Source organism: Pholcus phalangioides, unplaced genomic scaffold, assembly GCF_987345545.1.
Source record: "Pholcus phalangioides strain wild (caught in Gottingen) unplaced genomic scaffold, Ppha-v1.0 ptg000008l_1, whole genome shotgun sequence".
In the NCBI taxonomy this organism is placed as follows: Eukaryota; Metazoa; Arthropoda; class Arachnida; order Araneae; family Pholcidae; genus Pholcus; species Pholcus phalangioides.
In genome coordinates, this window is record NW_028301601.1 from 22,873,952 (window position 1) to 22,897,965 (window position 24,014).

General features: G+C 37.6%; 1 protein-coding gene across 2 annotated transcripts in view; it reads right to left on the minus strand.

Annotated features, from left to right (window-relative positions):
* Positions 1 to 22,013: 22,013 nt before the first annotated feature.
* Ythdc1 (YTH domain containing 1) overlaps positions 22,014 to 24,014 on the minus strand; it is a 46,677-nt gene continuing 44,676 nt past the window's right edge. For both annotated transcript variants that reach the window (XM_089234365.1, XM_089234366.1), the window contains exon 20: positions 22,014 to 23,099. In XM_089234365.1, coding sequence (XP_089090491.1) covers positions 23,016 to 23,099 — 84 coding nt within the window. In that variant the 3' untranslated portion in view covers positions 22,014 to 23,015. The remainder of the gene's footprint in view (positions 23,100 to 24,014) is intronic.

The window sequence follows — 24,014 nt, forward strand, 5'->3', positions numbered from 1 at the left end:
GGTCGTTTACGTTTCCCTGCCAGATTCGTCATATTCTTGACATATACAGTCGAATCCCGTTGTAACGAACGCCAAGAGGCGGGGGAATAAAGGAATTCTAGGTTACGTAACATTGTTCCTATGTAAACTTATTTGGAGGTTTGGAAAAGTGTTTGTTAAAACGGGATTTGACTGTATATGAATTAATTCGATTTTGCTGAAAGAAAAGAAGGTTTCGGGCATAAATAGGTCAATATTTCAAATTATTTCACATTAATTTAATAATTATTAATTCGGGAATAATTTTTCATTAATTGTGGTGGAATCATGATTTTTTTCATAGTGTGTGTGTGTGTGTGTTTAATTTGTTCACATAATATTTTTTTATTTCGATAATTTTCAGAATTCCGGCGCATTCTGTAATATTTTCATGCCATTTCAGCCATGTCAACATGGAAGCCATTTCAGCCATTTCAGCATGGAAGCCATTTCAGCCATGTCAACATGGAAGCCATTTCAGCCATTTCAGCATGGAAGCCATTTCAGCCATGTCAACATGGAAGCCATTTCAGCCATTTCAGCATGGAAGCCATTTCAGCCATGTCAACATGGAAGCCATTTCAGCATGGAAGCCATTTCAGCCATGTCAACATGGAAGCCATTTCAGCATGGAAGCCATTTCAGCCATTTCAGCATGGAAGCCATTTCAGCCATGTCAACATGGAAGCCATTTCAGCCATTTCAGCATGGAAGCCATTTCAGCCATGTCAACATGGAAGCCATTTCAGCCATGTCAACATGGAAGCCATTTCAGCCATGTCAACATGGAAGCCATTTCAGCCATGTCAACATGGAAGCCATTTCAGCCATGTCAGCATGGAAGCCATTTCAGCATGGAAGCCATTTCAGCCATGTCAACATGGAAGCCATTTCAGCCATGTCAACATGGAAGCCATTTCAGCCATGTCAACATGGAAGCCATTTCAGCCATTTCAGCATGGAAGCCATTTCAGCCATGTCAACATGGAAGCCATTTCAGCCATTTCAGCATGGAAGCCATTTCAGCCATGTCAACATGGAAGCCATTTCAGCCATGTCAACATGGAAGCCATTTCAGCCATTTCAGCATGGAAGCCATTTCAGCCATGTCAACATGGAAGCCATTTCAGCCATTTCAGCATGGAAGCCATTTCAGCCATGTCAACATGGAAGCCATTTCAGCCATGTCAACATGGAAGCCATTTCAGCCATGTCAACATGGAAGCCATTTCAGCATGGAAGCCATTTCAGCATGGAAGCCATTTCAGCATGGAAGCCATTTCAGCATGGAAGCCATTTCAGCATGGAAGCCATTTCAGCCATGTCAACATGGAAGCCATTTCAGCATGGAAGCCATTTCAGCATGGAAGCCATTTCAGCATGGAAGCCATTTCAGCCATGTCAACATGGAAGCCATTTCAGCCATGTCAACATGGAAGCCATTTCAGCCATGTCAACATGGAAGCCATTTCAGCCATGTCAACATGGCGTGAAAATATGGTCAAAAATTCTGGAAACGGTGAAGATCGCAGAAATCTTGGAAAGGACGGGGGGGAAGGAGGGAATTCTGAAAGACAAAGGCAACGAGGGCAAAAGTTTCAGGAAAGAGCAAGAAGTTTAAAAAGGGTTGAAAATTGAAATTAAGAGAAGTACAAAATTTGGGTAAAAATTTCTAGGAAAGGTAAAGGTCACTGATATTCTGAAAGGGGAGATGCGAAAAAGTCTGAGAGGTGCGGAGGGGGTGAAAAATAAGAAAGGCGAAGGGAGCAGAAATTTAAGATACGACAGAGGGAAGCAGACATCTTTGAAAAGGCGAAATGTGAAGAAATTCTGAAAAGGACAAGGGAGGGCAGAAATCCGAAAAGTGAGAAGGGATGAGGGTAAAGAGAAGGGCAAAAGAGGGCAAAAAATTCTGCAAACGGCTGAAGCACGCTGAAATCCTGAAAATGGCAAGGGGTAATTCTCAAAAGTGCCAGGGTGGGGGGACAGAATTTCCTAAAGAAGCAAGTTTCGGAAAAGGGCAATAAGTGATAGAAGAAATTAAGAAAAGGATGAAATAGGCTGGGATTCAGGTAAAAGGAAGGGCAGAAATTCTAGAAATATAGCAAATACGGGTAAAATTTTTTTAAAAAAGTGTGTGTGTGTGTGTGGGGGGGGGGGGGACAAAATAAAAAAGGCATTTATTATAATTAATCTAACATATTATCCCATTTTCGTTGAACAAATCCTAAAAACCAAGATGCACATGGGAAATACTGCCGGCCTCGATGCGTGGAGTCTCTTTCCTATCCGTGGTGTCCCGGATTTTTCCGGGTCGGTGTATGCGTTTTGGAACGTAAAGCCGTTTTTTACATAGCTTCGCTGCCTTGTTGTCGGCGCGTAGTAGGCTTTCGTAAGTTCCTTCAATGGAGGTGAAGAATTGTCGCATACTGGTCGGATAACGGATAGCTCACTTAAGCCGGGTTTTCCTAGGAGCAGGTTTCCTGTGCGCGCGCGCGCAACGTGATTTCGCCCAGCGCGACACGCCGTCCACTCACCAATAAGAAAAGCAGCATGACTGTTTTCCTACAGAGCGCAATACGCCTGATGACAGCGCTTTACGTCGGGCGTGATTAGCCGACTGCTTCTGGAGGAGTCAAATGCGTCGTGCGCCACGCGTTTTGCCGATGTTCTCTTCAATCTTGTGTGTTTTCTTTCCCTTCCCTTCGAACAGGAGCATGCAGACGACAGGGTAGCTGATCTTTAAAATAGATCTGATGCTCCAAGCTAGGAAAACACAAACGCGTAGCGTCATTATGTAACACGTTTCTGATGGCGCAAAATGGTCTAATTTGGTTCACGCGGCGCAAAAAACCAATTCCTAGGAAAACCCGGCTTTAGGGCCCTTCCACACTATAGACTAAAGATATAATTATTCTAACTCTGTGTTCCACACGGACGGGTCCGGGTCGGCATACCTTATTATAGAGGGCTAATGCTACCCCCCCCCAAAAAAGGGGGGGGGCTTTTAGGCGGTTGGGGAATGCTGGCCAATGCCTCTGCTACCAAACGGATAAAATCCCCTCCGAGACCGAAATTCCTCCAATGGAAACAATGTTAAAGTCTGCTTAATACAGTAATTTCAACGAATTATCCTTGCCGTTGTTAGTTGGTGCGAAGTACTGAGCATTGAGCTCTCGTCTTCTTCGTCTTGGTTTCTCTACTTAGGTAGAGATATTGATCAGTCAATGGCAAAATGGTTGCTTAAAAACAACCATCGGTGATTTTTTTAATATTATCTATATATATAAAATTGATTTTCTGTGTGTGTGTGTGTTCTCTATGCAAATCTACAATTTTAGATCGATCGTCGCCAAATTTTGCATATGTACCAAATGGGACCCGACTTGAACGATAGGCTACTTTAAAATTTCGTCAGCCAAGGACAAATGCCCCAAATGGACAAAAAACTGTCCAGCAACAATGGTTTTTGGGCCTCAACAATCACTTTCCGAACGTTTACTTTGGTTACCGTGGTTCCCTAGCAATGCGTTTCAGACGTGTTTATGCCTTTACAATGGCTTGCCGCTTTTTCAATAGTCGTCAGAGTCATCATCAGCATCACTTTGAGGGACAGGCAAAGGATGATCTTATGGAAATCAGTTGTAAAATTGCCGATTTTAATGCGGAAATTTAGTGGGGGTTTCCTGCCACATCAGTAATTTTAAAAATTGCGTAGAATTCTCGATTTTTGAAATATTGAATTCGCTTAGAGATATACGAAGCCCAGAAGATTAAATATGAAGTAATTAGCCGGACCGGCTTTTTGAGTTGCCGTATTATTCGTACAATAACATTGATTTTTCAATTTTTTATTCATATTTTCTCAAGCATGAAAATTAATGTCTCCGTAATGTCTTTTGATTAAAATTAATTAATTAATGATTTAAAATTAATTATGAACCCGTAAAAGTACATCGAAACATTCCACAGCTTTAATTAAGCATTTTTGGAGGCTGAAAACAGGCAGATCTCGATAACTTGAAGTTCAGGGGGGGGGGGCATCAAAATACCTAACGCCCCTTAAAAAAGGAAAAAAATGTATTCATTTCTACGTTTCTGGATTTGTTTCTTTCAAGAGTCGCCATATTGGTTAACTTAGACACGGTTTGTATGTCCCTCAAAGAAAGAAGGGGAAATCGCTTGATCCAAAAAGCCTCACTGAAGAAAACCCGGGCAGCGCCGGGTATTATAGCTAGTATATATATAAAACGCTTTATTTACGTAAAATATTCTCACTACTACAATACAATATTAGTATACTGATTTACATTGTCACCAATTTGCCGGGGTTAAAACATCTTTCCCTACATCAGATTATATATATTTTCAAAAATAAATCTCGAAGATTGCAAATACAGTAAAACCTCGTTAAGTCGTCCTTTTTTTTAGACTCTTCTACCTCTCATAGACAACAATGTTATTAAACCCTCGTTTACTCGTCGCTAATTTCGGTTAACTCGTCACTATGAAAACGTTTGAGAAAGTCAGAAGAAAAAAAACAGACTATTTTTATGGCTCCCATTAAAAAAATATAGCTTGTTAACAGCATTGCCATATGCTTAAAAGTCACCATAAAATCCTATAAACCCAAACGGAACAGTTTAGGTAGCGAAAGTTACGCTGAGGAAGTTCATTTGCCAACTAAGGTTTTTGAAACGTTCGAGCTAGATCTCATTTCTGCATTGGCCCTACTAATTTAGGGCTTCAAATTTAAACAAAATATCTTTGTTGAAAGAAATCAGACATTCTTCCCCAAGTTGAGGTCTTCTGTTTACTTTTTTTCCCTGCCCACCTCGAGTCAAAAGTGTTCGAGATTACTTTGTAGTTGTATCATTAACTACTGATGAAGAATTGAAACACTAAAATGAAATTTGATGTATATGTAAATTTAATGTGCAATAAAGAGTTCTATTATGAAGAAAAGCTACTTATTCAAACAGTTTCTCTGTTAGTCTATAAATTAAAAATTACGGGTATAAATCAAAGTGTACCAGTACATTTTATCTCAATAATTTAAGTAATAAGAGATCAAAAAAGATAAAAAATTGCTATTATTTTTTTTCGTTTACAATCTATAAATTTTATTAATAGTGTTATTTTGATTCATACTTCAGTAAATGTCATATTACTTTGAATTAATACGATTTTCACAAGATTGCGCATTAAAACTGACTGCACTCCGCTTAAGCCGTCATAGTTTTTTTCCGATAACATGAGGTGACGACTTATCGAGGTTTTACTGTATTTCGGTAAGTTTTATATGTTTGAATTGTAGAAGGAAGTGTTTGTCTTCAACCGCTACATTCCCTCTACAACAACACTGAGAGAAGTTCACTTGGTAACTTCCTCCGATAAGGAAGTAAATTGATCGAGATATTCATTTATACAGCTTTTTACGTGAAAAATATCTGAATCTTACGAGTTATAGGTACCAGTTTATTCTAAAGAAATTCCACAGAATTAAAATTTCTTTTTTCTTCTGACACCGTCAAAAGACGATGAAATTTTGATTCGTGCATACGATCGATTTGATTTTAAAGAAAGGAACTTAGGACTACTATCGGAATTTAGGACTTTGACCTTTGAAGACCGGACACACTCCGCTTCCCATCTCAGAGAGATATCGAAGCGTTCCCGAAGGATGGGTGCATCCGGAAAGTTTTATTATTAAAAAAAACAACAAAACATTGTCACCTCGGACAATGGCAACAAAAATAAAATATATATAAAAAACGATCATAAATCTGAGATCATATAACAGATAATTAAAATCGAAACAACAAACGCCGATAGGCAATCTCAAAATCATAAATAAGATTATACGATGATGGCATTCTCATAAAAATCTAGTAATCGTCAGTTAATCGAATGATTGTCAATAATTCAAATCTAATGATTGTCAATAATCTAAATCTAATGATTGTCAATAATCTAAATCTAATGATTGTCAATAATCTAAATCTAATGATTGTCAATAATCTAAATCTAATGATTGTCAATAATCTAAATCTAATTAGGAATTTAGGACTGCAGATATGTAGTCTTCTATCATAGCAACCAGATCTCAAAATAATAATAATAAATGAAACTGAAACAAACGTTTGCCATTTTATTTTTAACTTGTCGAGCAGCGCCTCTGTAATCCCTCACTAGGACCCCAATTTCTCTTACCTCAGAATGTTACTGAGAAGTGTGCTAGCCAAGCGCGTTCGTGCCCGAGTGGCATGGTGGTAAGATGCTGGTCTACCATCGTGAAGGTTGTTGTCAGGGTCCCGGGTTCGAACCCAAGGGAGGATATAGATAAGATATTTTCCCAAACGAACTCGAGGCGACCACCGATAGACAGCACCTTCACTTCCAACCCATCTCACTAATGGCAGTAAATTGCGATATGGCCAGAGTTGGTATTTGGTGAACTAGCCAAGTGCGTTCAAAATATTTCTGCAGCAATGATGAAAGTCAGGTTTTTGTTAATTTTTTTTTTTTCTGAACTATGGCAATGCCAGGCCCTACAATGTCCTCAGAATTTAATAGTATAGTTGGGAGAAATCTATAAGGACCTTTACGGCAAGTACAAGTAAGATTTCCGAATGCGCCAATAGCTGATGATGGAACGGTTACTACACCAACTCCGGCCATATCACTATATTGAAATTTACTGCCATTAATGAGATGGGTTGGAAATGAAGGCTCTGTCTATCGTTGGTCGCCTCATGCTCGTTAGGAAAAATGTCTTACTTATTTCCTCCCACGGGTTTGAACCTGAGACCGTGACAGCAATCTTCACGGTGCTAGATGAGCATCTTACGACAGGCATCTTCAGTCCGTTGCTCGCGAGCACCATGGTGCTCTTTGAAGCGCCCAGAGTGCTCGATGGTCGTGCCCGATTTCGTGCTCGCCAGCACTTGATCAACGTCTCAATTAAACACCTTGCATTAAAAGATTAAAATCACATTGATTTGAAGTATACGTATGTCTAACTCGTGTAGCTAACCGTAAAGGTGCTCTTCTTTTGATGGCGGATACTGGTAGTGCTCGCGACTAGAAAAAGGGTGAAGACCTCTGTTTTACCACCACGCTACTCGGGCGCTAATGGAATGGTTGGCACTCTGAGAACAGCCTTTCAGACCCCTTATTAATTATCAAGAGCATTGGGTTTTTCACCCATTTTGCTTTGAATTGAAGAAGGAAAATATTGCCCGATTCTTTAATTAACAACCCCAGGGCAGTCTACGCATTAACCTGCCAAGCACATCCCAGAGGGAATTCTCTGGTACAACAGGGAGGCATTTCACGATAACGGGTGCCGCTTGGTCGAATTCCTCGTTTTTTGACTCTGATATTTGAGCAGTTGACAAGGACCGCATAATTTTAGGGTGCTCCAGTGAGGGCTTTGACCGAGGCCCTCTTCCTGAGGCGGATATATAGTTTTGTCGCCTGAGGGTTCTTCAAATTTTGATGCCCTTCACCCATTCTAGTCTTCTTGACTATGTATACCTTTAAATTAGTCACCCCATAGCCCTCTCCCACACCGTAAATATACCTGTGTGTCTAAAAGTCAATCTTTTTTGGTCGTTCGCACGCCTTCACACCCTTTAGGTCACTGTTTTCATCCCTCGCTCACCAGGTCATTCTTTTGGTTACTCACATGCTTGCACGCTCTCTAGGCTAATCATAAAGGTGGTCTAAAAAATTTTTAAACCACACACACCATTTCACTAAAATTCAAAACAAAGAACATCTTTGCAAGTATCAGCAAGAAAGTTTTCTCCTTAATAAGTTCTTCGGGTTTCAGGATTTTTTAAGGGTTCCGTGACGTTTGATCATGCGGAACCCCAGTTGGAAACGCTCTAGACACTCACATTCCAACAATGTAGCGCTTGCAGACCTGACAAACTCGAAAAGGCAAATGTCCTGTAATTTCCACACAAAAATCCTGCAAGTATACGATAACTTCCTGTGCATAATCCGCGGAGTAAAAGTCAGAATAAAGAAGAATTAAATGTAAAATATGGGTATATTTTTATAAGGTAACAGACTGCATGGATGAGATATTTAGTAGAAGCAACATTTTCTCTGAAAATCAGATCTCTCACGATTTCATCAAGGGGGAATAAAAATTTACGCGTGCAGATTACAGGAAATTTTTTTGTTCTTAAAGTTTGTTTTGTTCTTATAAAACGTTACCCTTACTTTTTGTGAATCTCAAAAGTGAAACCATTTTTTCTGAAGACCTACCGATCATTAAATCTGCATCAGATTTTTGGTTTTCAACTGAATCATTCAACTCTCAGTTGAAGATACACTTTTCACGACAGGTGGTAAACAAATTTTGACAATATATCTTCCAAGAGGTGCAGGAGAATTGATTTGGCCTTGTGGATAATGGGCCTATTCGATGGTAACAGTAAATTTGTTTTATCGGGAAAGATGGCAAAATAAATGTTAGAAATGAAGAGTGCTCTGTTTACATCATTTGACAAAAACATGAAAATTCTTTCCTCCTGTGTCAGCACAGAGGACATTTTATATTCTGGGACTCTTTTGATTTCTTTTCAGACACTAGGTTTTTAGCAACATTTCCAATAGTTTTTCATTTGTTCTTTTCTTTGCAGCAATTCGTTATATTCCCACTGACTTTTGGGATGGTAGAATGTTTAGGGACCTTATTTTCTATTTTAGTTATTCCTTGAAATATGCTGTCTCCTTGGCAGTGTTGAGAATTGTGTCCCCAACATCATTCGTCGGAAGATCACGTGACTCGTTGAAAACACACGTAATCCCTCGTTATTTTCTTATGGCATAAATAGGAGTTCAAAAAAAAAAAATAAACGAAAGAAATAATTTCAGCATCGATGAGATAATTCCAGAAATAATGAAAGTGATAATTCCAGAAATAATGAAAGTGATAATTCCAGAAATAATGAAAGTGATAATTCCAGAAATAATGAAAGTGATAATTCCAGAAATAATGAAAGTGATAATTCCAGAAATAATGAAAGTGATAATTCCAGAAATAATGAAAGTGATAATTCCAGAAATAATGAAAGTGATAATTCCAGAAATAATGAAAGTGATAATTCCAGAAATAATGAAAGTGATAATTCCAATTATAATGCAAGCGATATTTCCAGAAATAATGCAAGTGATATTTCCAGACATAATGAAAGAAAATATTCTAGAATTAATGAAAGCTATAATTTCAGCATTAATGAAAGATAATTCCAGAATGATGAAAGTGATTATTCCAAAATTAATGAAAGCGAGAATTCCAGAATTAAGGAAAGAAATAATTCCAAAATTAATGAAAGCAAGAATTCCAGAATTAAGGAAAGAAATAATTCCAAAATTACGGGAAGAAATAATTCCAAAATTAAGGAAATAAATAATTCCAAAATTAGTGATAGAAAAAATTCCAAAATAAATGAAAGAAGTAATTTCAGCATTAATGAATTGATAATTCCAAAATAATTGAAAGCGATAACTCCAGAATTAATGGAAGATCATTCGAGAATAAATGGAAGATCATTCGAGAATAAATGGAAGATCATTCGAGAATAAATGGAAGATCATTCGAGAATAAATGGAAGATCATTCGAGAATAAATGGAAGATCATTCGAGAATAAATGGAAGATCATTCGAGAATAAATGGAAGATCATTCGAGAATAAATGGAAGATAATTCCAGAAATAAGGAAAGAGATAATTCCAGCATTAATGAAAGAGATAATTCCAAAATTAATGAAAGAGATAATTCCAAAATTAATGAAAGATATAATTCCAAAATTAATGAAAGATATAATTCCAAAATTAATGAAAGAAAAATTATAGAATTAATTAAAGAGATAATTCCAGAATTAAGGAAAGAAATAATTCCAGAATTAAGGAAAGAAATAATTCCAGAATTAAGGTAAGAAATAATTCCAAAATTAATGAACGAAAAAGTTCTAGAAGTAACGAAAGAAATAATTTCAGCATTGATGAAAGAGGTAATTCCAGAATTAATGAAAGAAAGAAATCCAGAATAAATGAAAGAAAGAAATCCAGAATAAATGAAAGAAACACATCCTTAATTGATGAAAGAAATAATAATTAATAAAGGAAATAATTCTACAATTAATGAAAGAAAATTCCAGAATGAAGGAAATTTTTCAGCACATTAACGAAAGAAATTATTCCAGCATTAATGAAATACATAATTTAATCTTTTTCCATCTTTAGATGAGTTCTCTATCCTTTTTTTTAATCTTTAAAACCCAATATTCAGAGAAAGAACTGTACATTTCTATAGGCAAATTGCAAGGCACTAACTGTGTTTTCACCGAGTCACGTGATTTCTTTGCATTTGATGTCACTGCCGTCGCGGCGGCTGGAGAAACTCCCTCCAGTAATACATATAAGCTCGATGAAAATAGCCAATCGCAGAGAGATTCTCATCTCGTTCTGATATGAAGTTCAATTTGATTGATGATATTTCTAGAGCATCACACATATATATATATATTTTTTTTTATTGAAAGCAATTCACTCATTAAATATTCCACTAGAAATAAACGATTTAGTTTCAAGAAATTCATTTCAAAAGGAAAGAAAACCATTGGTCATTTAAATGACATTGTGAATATTATTGTGATCAAAAAAATTATCGAAAATAAAGGTCGTATTTATAAATAAATCCAGTGAAAACCGATTTTTTCCGAAAAAATTGATAAACGTAAAAAACTTGCAAAGCTTGGCCAAAATTGCCAATTGGTGGAGCGAAGTTTTCCATTCAGTTCAGATCCTACAACTGAGCTCACTGGATTCTTACAAGCGAAGCCAACAACTTGAACCAGATAAAAGGTGCATATACAACAGGCCCGTAGCCAGAAATTTCGTTCGGGGGGGGGACCTTTTTCATTTCGGGAAGTGGGGGGAACCAAAGTGACAGAAGAATAGATTCGGCCATCTTTTTCCTTTTTTTCGGTTATTTTCTCACATTTCGGGGGGGGGGGGGACCAGAACACCAAGTCGTGCCCTCGCTATGGCCTTGTATATACAGTAGTTTTTAAGGAGTTGAAAAAGAACATTTGAAGAGAGAAGCAGACGACAGGTAAAGCAATTCCCTCTTCCCCAGAAACTCCAGAGTTCATACTTTTCCACTCATAATATTGATGCTGCCATCTTCTCTGAAAAATAATAACTATTTGTGTGGTGATGACGATTATTTTAAAAAAGAAAAGCAGAATATTCCATTCAGTGTGGTTCCTTATGAGTAAAGCCGAAGAACTGAACTGGAAGTTCCAATTCACGGTTCACCTATTTTTTCGGTGCATAAGGAGGTGCCCAAAACAAATAGCCCTGGTAGAAGCAGACGACAGGTGTAAAGTAAGTTTCCCCGCTTTTTATTTTACTACTGCTGCTGCCATCTTATCTTAAAATTAGTAACTATTTATCGGGTCAAGCTTGATTTTTAAGAACAGCAGAATACTTCATTCAGTCAAGTTCCTTGTGGTGGAAGCTCAAGAACTGAACTGGATGTTCTAATAAACGGTTCAGTTATTTTTTTGGTACATAAGGAGGCGTCAAAAACAAATAGCTTTGGTAGAGGCAGACGACACGTGAAAGTAAGTTTTCCTCTTTTTTATTCTACTACTGCTGCTGCCATCTTACACAGCGAACAATAACTATTTATAAGGTTAGATATTAAGCTAATTAAAAAAAGCAGACTATTTCATTCAGTGTGGTTCCTTATGAATGAAGCCAAAGAACTGAACTGAATGTTGTAGTTCACAGTTCAGTTATTTTTTAAGTAAATGAGGAGATGCTGAAAACGAAAGACCTTGGTATAAGCAGACGGCCATCAAGCTCATATTATAATGAAAGAGGTAATTCCAAAATTAATTAGATAATAATTTCAGAATTAATGAAATAAATGATTCCAGCGTTAATGAAAGAAATAATTTCAGCATTAATGAAAGAAACAAATCCAGAATTGATGAAATAAATTATTCCAGAAGTTATGAAAGAAATAATAATTAATAAAAAAAAATAATTCCAGAATTAATGAAGGAAAATTAAAGAATTGATGAAAGAAACTTTTCAGCATTAATGAAAGAAATAATTTAATCTTATGGCATCCACAAGAATTTAAAACAATAAATGAAAGAAATAATTTCAGCATCGATGAGATAATTAAAAAATTAATGAAAGACATAATACCAGAATTAATGGAAGAGATAATTCCAGAATTAATGAAAGAAAATATTCTAGAATTAATGTAAGAGATAATTTACCAATTTTTGAGCATTGATAAAAGTGATAATTCGAAAATTAATGAAAGAGATATAATTTCAGCATCGACGAAAGAGGTAATAATAAAGTTAATGAAAGATAATCCCAGAATTAAAGAAAGAGATAATTTCAGCATTAATGAAAGATAAGGGGCTGTTCAAGTATTACGTAAGCAAATTTTTAGCCATTTTGACCCCCCCCCCCGTCACCAAAATTTCGTCATCAGCTCTGCCTCTCTGAATCGCATAAAGGCTCTTCGGCCGCGGGCCAAATATGGCCCTGGAGGTTATCTGATGCGGCCTACCCTCCTCAAACCTAATTTCGTAAAAATGAACTAAGCGGCACATTTTCAGATCACTTAAGCGATCCGTGACACATTTAGAGATCCCTTGAGGGGCATGTGACGTAGTTTTAGAGCACTTGAGTGGCCCCCACTGCGGTTCTACATCACTCAAGTTACCCGTGGCACATTCTCAGATTGTTTAAGTGATCCGGCATATAATTATGGATCACTTGAGTGATGCGTGGCACAGTTCCAGAGCATTTAAGCGGCCCGGACACATTTCCACATCACTTGGATCCGCGAGACATTTAGAAATCACTAAAGTGGCTCTGTAGGGCACTTATCAATAGGGGGAATGTTACTTCAAGTGCGCACAAGCTATCGAAAGGTTTTTCTCGTTTTTTGGCGCACCGAGTAAGATGCCAGTAAAAAAATAAAGGGTGGTTGATGACGTAAGCATTATCCACCCCCCCCCCCCTCCCGTTGTCATCAAAAGTCAGCAAATCGGAAACCCCCTCCCCCATCGATGCTGACGTAATACTTGAATGGGCTCCAATTTCAGAATGATGAAAGTGATAATTCTAGAATTAATTAGAGATAATTCCAAATTAATGAAAGAAAAATTATAGAATTAATAGAAGAGAGATTAACTCCAAAATCAATGAAAGATGTAATTTCAGCATTAATGAAGTGACAATTCCAAAATAATTGAAAGCGATAACTCCAGAATTAATTGAAGATAATTCGAGAATTAATGGAAGATCATTAGAGAATAAATGAAAGATAATTTGAAATTGATTAAAATGATAATTCCAAAATTAATGAAAGAGATAATTCCAGAATTAATGAGATATAATTTCAGAATCAATGCAAGAAATAATTTCAGCATTAATGAAAGAAACAAAGCCAGAAGTAATGAAAGAAATAATAATTAATAAAGGAAATAATTCCAGAATTAATGAAGGAAATTTTTCAGCATTAACGAAAGAAATTATTCCAGTGCATTAATGACAAAAATGATTCCAGTATTAATGAAATAAATAATTTAATCTTTTTAGATGAGTTCAATATCCTTTTTTTTAAATCTTTGAAACGCAATATTTTAGAGACCGAACATTTTCATTTCTATGGGCCAGGCGGGAACTTTGTTTTCACCGAGCCACGTGATTTCCTTGCATTCGATATCGACGGCTGGATGCTCCCTCCAGTAATATACATGGAGGAAAGAATAATAATGCATTCTTGAGTAATATAAGCTGGATGAAACACTGGTATTTTCGACCAGCCATTGTACACCAAAAAAGGTATTTCAGTTTTCAATGGGATGGATAGAATGGACCATGAACTTTTAGTATATCGCCAATCGACTGCTTTTACAAGGGGACACCAGTATCGATTGGTAAGGGACAATGCAAGGTTATGGTGTCGCAGGGAATTTTGCTCTAATAGGGTTGTCAATAAATGGAATAGCTTACCCCCGGAGGTAATAAATTGTAACACAATTGACACGTTTAAAAAGAAATACGATAAACATGTTGGGGTAAATCGAGAAGCTATCCATACTTAGAATAAAACACAAATAAGTATTCTTTATGGGCATTGTATAGTATGTATTTTATCATTTATATATATTGTTTATAATGTTTCTAATTACATTTTTAATTGGGTTGCTGTATTTTTGAAATATATGACATCCATATTTTTATGGGCATCTTTTTATCAGCCACCTCGTTGGGCATTTTGTCTGTTGTGGCATTGTATTTGTACACGAAAAAAGGATTCCGATAGACTATGCAGGGCTACCGGGCTGCGCATGCAAAGAATAGCTTCCAAACAACAAGCTTATTGCTTATTACTTATTATTAGTAATATAAGGTTGATGCTTCCAAAGCAAAACACGTCGTTTATATTCACACGTTTGAACGGCTTTGACCACGCTTCAAAATTTCGTTACCATCCAGAAAAATATCACCATGAAGATACCCTTCAGCAGTGGTTCTCAACCTTTTTTTGTCCATGGCCCCCTTTCAACCATTTATCATTCCTGTGGCCCCCTTGCGAACATGAATAATTTTCTACTCCCCCATTCCTTTCTCCCCCCCCCCCCCATTTTCCCATTAGAAGATAGTTATTCAAAAATTGTCTGAAGTATAAATATTTTTGAATTTAATTTGATTAATTTATGAAAAAAAATTTTTTGTGTGTAAAAGATTATGGTTTCATTGAGAAATGTCAGTTGTAGCTTCCAAAATACGCATTCTTATAATGATAAAAATCGCAAAAAGTGGTAGCAAGCAGTTTTGTTAATTTTATTCTCTTCATGCGGATAAAAGTAGTAATGAGGGAATGAGGGAGTAGCCACACAAATGAATCACAATTGAAAAGTGGGCGCGGTAGCCCGGTCGATAAGATGCTCGCCTAAAGTACCAAAGGATGTTTAGAGATGTCGCGAGTTCGATACCCAGTTCGTCCTTGTCAGAAAACTTTCCTGACACAGGCGTACAACAAAAAACGGCGACTTGACCGCAGCAAAGATTGCTACCGCAGGGAGTCCCCCATCGAGGGGTTAGCGCACCAACCTCTCGATGAGTATGAAAAACAAGCCTGCCGTTCGGAATCGGCAATAAATTATAGGTCCCGGTCTAATTAGCCCTCGTGTGCAGAAAATGACCGTGGTGCGACAAAAATGATCAATTGAAAAGTTCAATCTTCCACATCGTTTTCAACAATAATACATGTATCAAGGATATAGGTTCATGTTGTAGACCTACTATGAATTTAAGAAAAAAACTAAAATGCGTGTGAAAAGTTTTATCAATATTTGTTTGAACCATTCATTCCAGAGAAATCATGTACGCAGTGACAAAACTGTTCGTGTGAACATAATAATGATTCATTATCAGGATTTCAAGCCCATTGGAAAATATAAATAATCAGATTTTCAAATACGAAAATTATCAGTTTGTTGACTTCAATTTCGATACGGTGAAAATCTGATTCTTCGTTGGATGACAAGCTACCTTCAAGTGGCTTTTTGGTTCATAATGTGACCGCTCTCTCGCAGGCGAACGAAGCAACGTGTGTGTTGGCTTAAACGCAACACAATATTTCACATAACAGTCCGTACTATATTTAATATACAGGGCGCATAGGTAAAGGGGCATATGGCATTTTACTGGCGACCCATTGGTCCTAGAGGCATATTTCCAGTTGGAAAAAGTACCCGAATAATGTGTAGTACTCAGATAGTTGATTCATGTTGCCAGGGGTTACATAGTTATTAATATAAAAATGTTAACTTTTTACGTGGATACCCTGTGCCCCAAAACCCAATTGGAAAGTTGTTTCCTGGTCTCCGACAAAAAAATTTAACGTGTCTAAGTTCAAATTTTCACTGAGATATTCCAAGAAAGTTGGAAAAAAACAGCATTAAATGAGGGGAAACCATTTTACCCGCATTTAACGCTGTTTTTTCCCAAATTTCCTCAATTTTTCGAATTCGCATATCTCGGTGAATAAATACAAATACAAATACAACGCCACAACAGGCAAATTGCCCAACGAGGTGGCTGACTTAAGAACATCATGGATCCCCGAGCCCCTACCTACTACTGCTACATCACACATGCACCCCCCCGCGGAACCCCCCAACGAATCGGTACATGCGGGAATGTGCGTGTACGTGTAGTGCACCCTGACGTAAAGTTTGTTTCTGTGTAATGCTTGTTATGTGTAGTGCTGTCATCTGCCCCCAGTTTTACTAACTATGAGTGAAGTGTTATGGTTGAATGATTTACCGTTGTAGGACTGTTGCTCTCTGCGGCGAGACTTTTTAACGGGGAGATCGGCTCGCATTTGCGCCTTGAAGTTGGGAACCACAGAAAACCAACTTCAGCCGACCACCACTGTGGGGTTCGAACCCGGATCCTCGCATCACGAGTCCGGCACTATAACCACTCGACCACCACAGCGGCAACTGTGAATATTGCACTTAGAAACGTGAAATTATTTTAGTTGGCATCGGAAAAGACAGAGCAACAACTTCTTAATTGGGTTCTTTGGCACACGGGGACGGTATAAAGAGTTGTTTTTTTTTTTATTTTATAGCTATACAACCGCTTACAACATGAATGACATATCTGAGTTGGACACGTCATTTGGATACTTTTTCCAATTGGGTATGTCTCTAAGATTAATGGCTCACCAGTAAAGCGCCATACGCCCTGTTACCCATGCAGCCTCCAAATACGCATAAAAAAATAGCTTGAGACGAAATACAGTCAACTCTTACCATTACAAATACCATTACAACGGGAAAAATATCATTTTAACGAAAACTTTTCTAATCCCTCGGATAGGTTTACATAGGAGCAATATAAAAATCTGCAATTCCTTTGTAACGAAATTTCGTTATTACCAAGTGATTTCTCGGGTCTCTTGGAGTTCCGGTCTAATGGGGTTTGACCAAAGCGTATTAATAAAGGGTCTTTAATACGCTTTGGGTTTGACCGTATTTCCCCCAAAAAAAATCTGACATTTTTGACAAATAATTGAACTTCCGCAACTTGATCTGAAAACAGTCCTTTTTATAATGATTATGTCCTTTTTACTTTTATAAATTTAGGAAGGAAACTAAAGGAAGAAAGGGTGGGGAGAAAAGAAAAATGGCCAAGACGGGCTTGGTTGTGCGTAAATGCCTCGAAATTCCACTTGTGCGAAAGGGGATTCGTGCCTCTCTCAGTTTTATGACAAAATTTCACATTTATGAGACGTATGACTACGGGCACGAGATTAATCTCTGTATATATATAGCTTTCAATATTAAAATATTTCATTTATATGAAGCACAATTTGAATTATTTTACATTTTCATTTTGATTCGAACTCCAAATCTTTGGCATTTAGACATCATTTCCAACTATCAAATCCAAGCAGTTTTTGCAGATTGTGAAAACACGTCGCTGAATTGGTTTTGCATGCGTATTATCAACACAAAAAACCATAAATTTTAGGTTGACAGATGCAAAGAGACGCATTGAGAGGGTTATGGACATTTCAAAGTAAAGGCTTACGTGAGAATTTATTGCACTTTTTTTAGAAATCAGCAGATGCAGTGAGTCTCTAATAAACGGATTTAAATTGCTTTAAATGTAGTCATACGCCTTTTTAGAATTTTTTTCTAATGTCCACAACATTGTTCTTGCAGGATAGGAAAATTGCATTGAAATTATTTAGGATGTGCTGCAGGCCAGTAGTAGGGCAGTTAAAAGGAAGCATTACAGTATCGATTAAAAAAACTTTAAAGATGCGGTGGAGGAAGTCCCAATACAGGGGCGGCTCGAGCTTACCTACCACCCCTACTGGCGACCCTGCCAGGAGGCTGATAGGAATTTGAAGGGTACCTGGAGATAAACCTGATTTTTTTTTCAGAAGAAAGACGCACATAATTGTTTACCGTGTAAAATGTGCGTGACCATACGTCCCGCTTTTGAAGTAGAAAATTTTTTGTTCTAGAATTACTTATTTTACCATTCTTAATAAATGCCAGATAACTTAATCCTTGAAAGAGCACTTATTTTTGTGAGCCATCATCACTTATTCTGAGAAGATGATATTTAACGGGGTAATTTTTATTAAGAAAATTTTTTCAAAGGTGTTTCTGTTATTCCAGGGGCCGGACAAGTGAAAAACCTAAGTTTTCCTTTGCCTTCATTTGACTATTGTGGATCAAATTCTGAGTGAGGGTATGGGCCCCTAGGCTGGGATCTTTCGTAGGCCCCTCCCAATCAGATTTCTCACGGCCCCTTCTATAGTTAATTTATACCCTGAAAAAGCCAAAAAATTATGAGAATTATCCCGGGCTCTTGCGGGGGCCATGGGTGAGGGAACCAAAATGGCCCTTGTAATAGAGTACAGGGGTGGCGCTTGGCCACGCGACCCATTGCGGCCACACGGGGCACCGCTTAAGAGGATGCTAAATCCGGGGTGAATGGGTAAAAAAAAATTCAATGTGCCAAAAAAACCAAACTGTCGGCTCTGGAGGGGCGCAAAATCGGAAATGAAGGGCCGAAAAAATGTTTTGTTAGGAATTGTTAGGATAAATTGTGATTGAGGGGCATGACCTTCTAAGGGTAGGGCTAACAGGGCTCCAGCTTGAGACCCGGGACTAAATCCTTATAACTTTTCTTTTTTCACTATAAATTAACTGTAGAAGGGGCCCCGTGGAAAATCGGGCATGGGCCCCACGAAAGATTCCCTGACGCAGGATGTAGGGGCTATCAGGGGCGTCGGAACTGTTTCGAACCTGTGGGTGCCCGTCTTGAGATTCATATAGGAAATTTCGATTTTTGAATCAATTCTGTGGGTGCTCGAACCCGCTCTACAAACTTCCGTGGGTGCTCGAGCACCCACAGCACCCCCGGCTCCGACGCCACTGGGGGCTATGGAGGGAGCAATAGGTAGGAGGTGCAAAAAATGTCACACACGGGTACAGATTTTGTCTCGAGCCGCCCAGATAGCTTCCATTCTTGTTTCTGGTATTACGATCAGAGGCCTTGTCTATTTTCTCAACGTTTCCGTTGTCGAGGTATAGTAGGACTCAAAAGCGTGATGTCGTGAATTTTTACTGTGTTAAATTTAGGTGTCTTAAGTAAAGTCTACGCTGCCGCCCGGGTGCGCCGCCCCTGTCCCAATACATTTTCACAGCAATGTAGTTTAAAAAAAAAAATTTAATTTTGCGGGTATTTTTCCCCATGTATGATTTTGTCTCTTGGAATTCGTTATGACTGAATTCGACTTTATTTCTTTTCAGCAGAGGCAATGGATTGGCACCCCCTTCCAAAATTCATAAAAAATACCTCAGAGCAATCATTCTCTATTCAATTTTTATAAATATATTCCCCATCACACCACTCAGTGCTGGCTGAAGATAGCTTTGAGCTAAACTAGATGGCTATCCGTCTGTAATTGCATGAAAACGGTGGGTTTTTTACAAGCTTTCATTTTTCACCCATCTACTTCTTGGATTATATTTACTACCATCACTCAAAAGAATTTCAATGAATGGTCAACAAATCTTTGTCTGCTTTCTTTATGGCAGCCCTCTTTGAATGAAAAGTCTTCGAACACACAATTTTTTGTCTTTACAGTTACGCCATTTTGCTTAAACCTCTTCTATAGTTTGTGTCAGGGTCTACCATCACTCCCAAGTCGTAAAACCACCAAGATTACATGAACCACTTTTTTTATTTCCTTCCTCATGTTAATGTTACTTGAATAGGGGAAAAATCGCGAAAAAGATATTATATGCATTTTGTTTGAAATTAAGTTTTTTTAGTCAGTGACTAAAAAAATTTAATTTCACAAACTTCTTCGTGGCCCCCGTAGCTCCCCTTTTGCAAGATTTTCATCCGTGGCCCCCCTGGAATATCCTAGGGCCCCTGGTTGAGAACCTTTTTGACTCGCGGAGCACTTTCTGGTATGTAATTTCTATGGCGGAGCCCCGTAGTCCTTTTTTTTATTTATTCGTCAAAGTTACTGATTTATTTACATTATTTAAGATATTTATATTCTTTTTTCAAATTTACTGTTTTTATTCTTCTCGAGCTGCCGCGGAGCCCCTGAGGAGTGCCCAAGGAGCACCGGTTGAGAACCGCTGCCCTAGAGTATAGCCACTAGGAATAAACCGCTTGATAATCCTTATCAAGTCGCCTTAGCCTGGAGCACAGCCAGCCCGAGAAACACCTGAGACTTCTACTCCAGGTGTTGCCCGGAGTCAGCATTGTATGATGTAGTCGCAAGCGCTCCCTATTTATAGCCACACCCCTATTCTGGTATTGCGATTAGTTTGAACAGCGATAATTCCCATAGAAAAAAAACTTGTTCGAAGATCCGCATAACGGAATACTTTGATTATTCAAATAAGAATTTAGATTATTTCACCCGAAAAAAAAAATTTCATCAAATCTGGCACACAATATGTAATTAAAATTCGGACCCCTGTAAACCAAAGCAGGTCAATATCTTTAATACAGCTTTGCTGCAAATCAGTGATTCCCAACGTGGGCGTAACGGTAGAAGCTACTGATATAACAAAGATCCTAAGGGTTAGATTGCGTTGGGGGGCGATGGGAGAGAAAAATTCCTGAAGGGGGCGATGGGGCAAAAAATGTTGGGAAACTTGTAAACGTTTAAAAAATCCGGCATTGCAGGACAGTTAGCAGGTCTGCGCTAGATAAATTTAAATATAAATTTAGTTTGATCATTTGATCCTGCTGCAGGGCCTCTATGGTTAATTTTTAGCATGAAAGAAAATAGAATGATCTTGGGCCGTCACTCCCCATTATGTGTGTGTTGGGGATGAGCCACTCTCATACTTGCTTCTTAGATCGCTTTTTCATTCACTCACATGCTTGTAAATTCCCTGGGTCATTCGCCTCGTAGCTCACTGACCTAGTCTATCTAGGTCACCCTTTTAGTCACTCATGCACACTTTCTTGGTAACTCACTGACCTAATCTAGCCATCTTCAGCACCCTATAAAAATTGCATTCAATTATGCAGATTTCAAGGATACGTATGTCAAACTTTCCACAAGGGTGCCTCCCTCCACCACGAAGCCATAACCTAGAGCCTGACCGAATGTCAGCTGAGATGGGGTTATGGAGGTCTGCCGGTCTCGACGCTTGAATTTTTGGGGACTAAGTTACAGACCAGCACCAGTATAGTTAGTCTTTGGTATTCCTCCAGCAAGTCAAGAGAGAGGACTGCCTCTGGGTTTTGACTAGTCTCTCCTGTACTGAATCTATAATGGTCATCGAGCTAAACCATCCATAAAGCAATGAGGGTAGGGCTTCTGGGATGACCTACCCGGATCATGGGGGAAAAGCTAGAGATTCCAGCACTGATTTCTGGGAAAGCTATTCGCATGGATATATTAAGATTGAGGAAGGTACACAGGTAGAGATTCCTGCCTTCTTGCTTCATTTCATATAGAGGCTCAGGGACCTCTTCTGGGATCAATCTGATCAAGTCTACATTTCTAACCACACACCTCAAGATGTGAAGATTATACTTGAACCTGGTGATTGTGTGGGAACAGGGAAGTTCCTTTGTAACCACAGATCCGACCTGTGAGACAACGGATGTGCCAATATAGATGTTCTGAGTCACTCATAGTTGCCGCTTGACCTTATAAGTGTAATATGTCATTATTGTATTTCTACTTTTGATGCAATAAATATATTTCTAGCTGTTTAGGTTGTATTGAATGAATAAACAGCCAGACACAATTTCTCAGAGTAATCCTCTATTAATTGAGTCATCGCCATCACATATTTGTTTTTCATTTGACAACTCAGACAGGAAAATAGAGCGACTACTAAAACAAACAATCCATCTTACTTTCACAGTCTTTATATTTCCAATAATATATAAATACAAAATTATTAATTTCATGATGCAGTGAAGTTTTTGTTTTTTTAACATCTCGCACAACACACGCACATGTATATATTGAAACTATCTCCTCCATTCAACATTTTTAAAGCAACAATAACACTAACCAGCCACCATTATTACGACGATGTACGACTAGGAACAGAGATTTGTAAGGCTGTAAAACTACATAATTGATTTAAAAAAATAGTGAAAACAAAACCAAACATATGCCATCAAATCGACCACTTAATGAAGAGACAAAGTTCCACTATAACGATAATTGAACATGCAAAGTAGGTTTTGTTCTGAATGGAATCAATCGATAATAATAATCATTACTAATGGGAATGGTAAGCTTCTGATGATCTTCTGAAACAAATATTGTGACAAAATAATAACAACCTATCGCTGATTCAATCGAAAGAATTAGAAAATTAGATATTTGCTAATACTAACAAGGTATTTCAAATTACGAATAAAATTGGCGTAATGATGAATAACTTCATGCGATTTATGCAAAAAAAGGGGAGAGGGAAGAATTGGCTATTTCAGTTGTAGTAAATTAGAGACATAGGAAAGTTTTGGTCATGATAAATGTACATGAAAATATAAATGAGCGATACAAAATTACAATTCGAGAAGTTTTTTGGATTAAAAAAAAGAAAAGTTTTCCTTCCCACAAATCAAATCACAAAACAGGATTATCACCACGAGTACAACAAGGAAACATTGCGGGCGACAACACAGACAGACATTCAACTTTCACAAAAAAAAACGACATATCATCAATGAACAACACACAATAAATGGTGGAAACACGCTCCTCCCACATTCATATACACTTTTTTGCTCTCCACCACTCTTACAAGTCAAGGAATGCAACTCATGTGCACAAAACTCAGTAAGATCTTAAAAACACTGATACAATTATTTTTCCCCCCACACATTTAAATGTCACTTATTCATCTTCTATCTCTATAGCGTCTTTCGACTCTGTTTGGAGTTCTTGCTGTGCGCCTGAGGAAATCATCAACGGAACGCTCATACTATAGTGAAAAATATAATACAAAATTGTTTAGAACTGGTATAATAAATCATAGAGGGGAAAAAAAACAACACATACAAAACAGCCATTTTCAGTGACTTATAGCACATGAAGTGCCATGAAATTTCTATAACCGAAATATATTCACAACATTGCAGGAAATTTCACAGAACCAAAGGGCTTGTTGGATATACTGTAATTTCCTGAATACAGTGTGCTCAGAAAGTCCTTAACCCCACTTTTTTTCTTCTGAACCATTCATCATAGACAAAAACTTCCGATTACAAAAATGCTTTATTAAAACACTACTTTCTAGTGTTTTAATAGTTGAAAGTTTGGATTGCAAGTGTTTCGCAAGACAAGCAATAAATTTTGGCTCCATAAATGAGATGGCTTGCATTACCAGCAAAAACTTTTTTAATGATTTTGATTTTATAAAAGAGGTTTCTTGCAATACAAGCAGTATATATGCATATCAAAACCTCCAAGATAAGGACTAGTATACAAAAGAGGCTTTGCATACTTGCATTGTCTGTTGAGGGTCAAGTGATCACAACTATATATATATATATATATATATATATATATATATATGTGTGTGTATATATATATAAGCCAGCTGTTTCTTTTCTCACTACAGGCAAGGCTGTCTTAACATTTTCCTCAGTTGACTTTCATTATTTTAATGAAAGACTAAATTAAAATATATATATTGCTTACATATGTATATTAATGAAAAACTACAATAGTTCAAGAGTTCTTGTTGCATTAAACCCATATTTTAAGACGCCACTGACTACGAGAGTGTCATTCATAGCACAATCTATGAAAGATTTCCTCTGCCATGTTGAGTGTTGATGCAATTGAAAAAAAAAAGCCTCCTCTCTGTTTTTTTATCATTCCAAAAAATCCATGA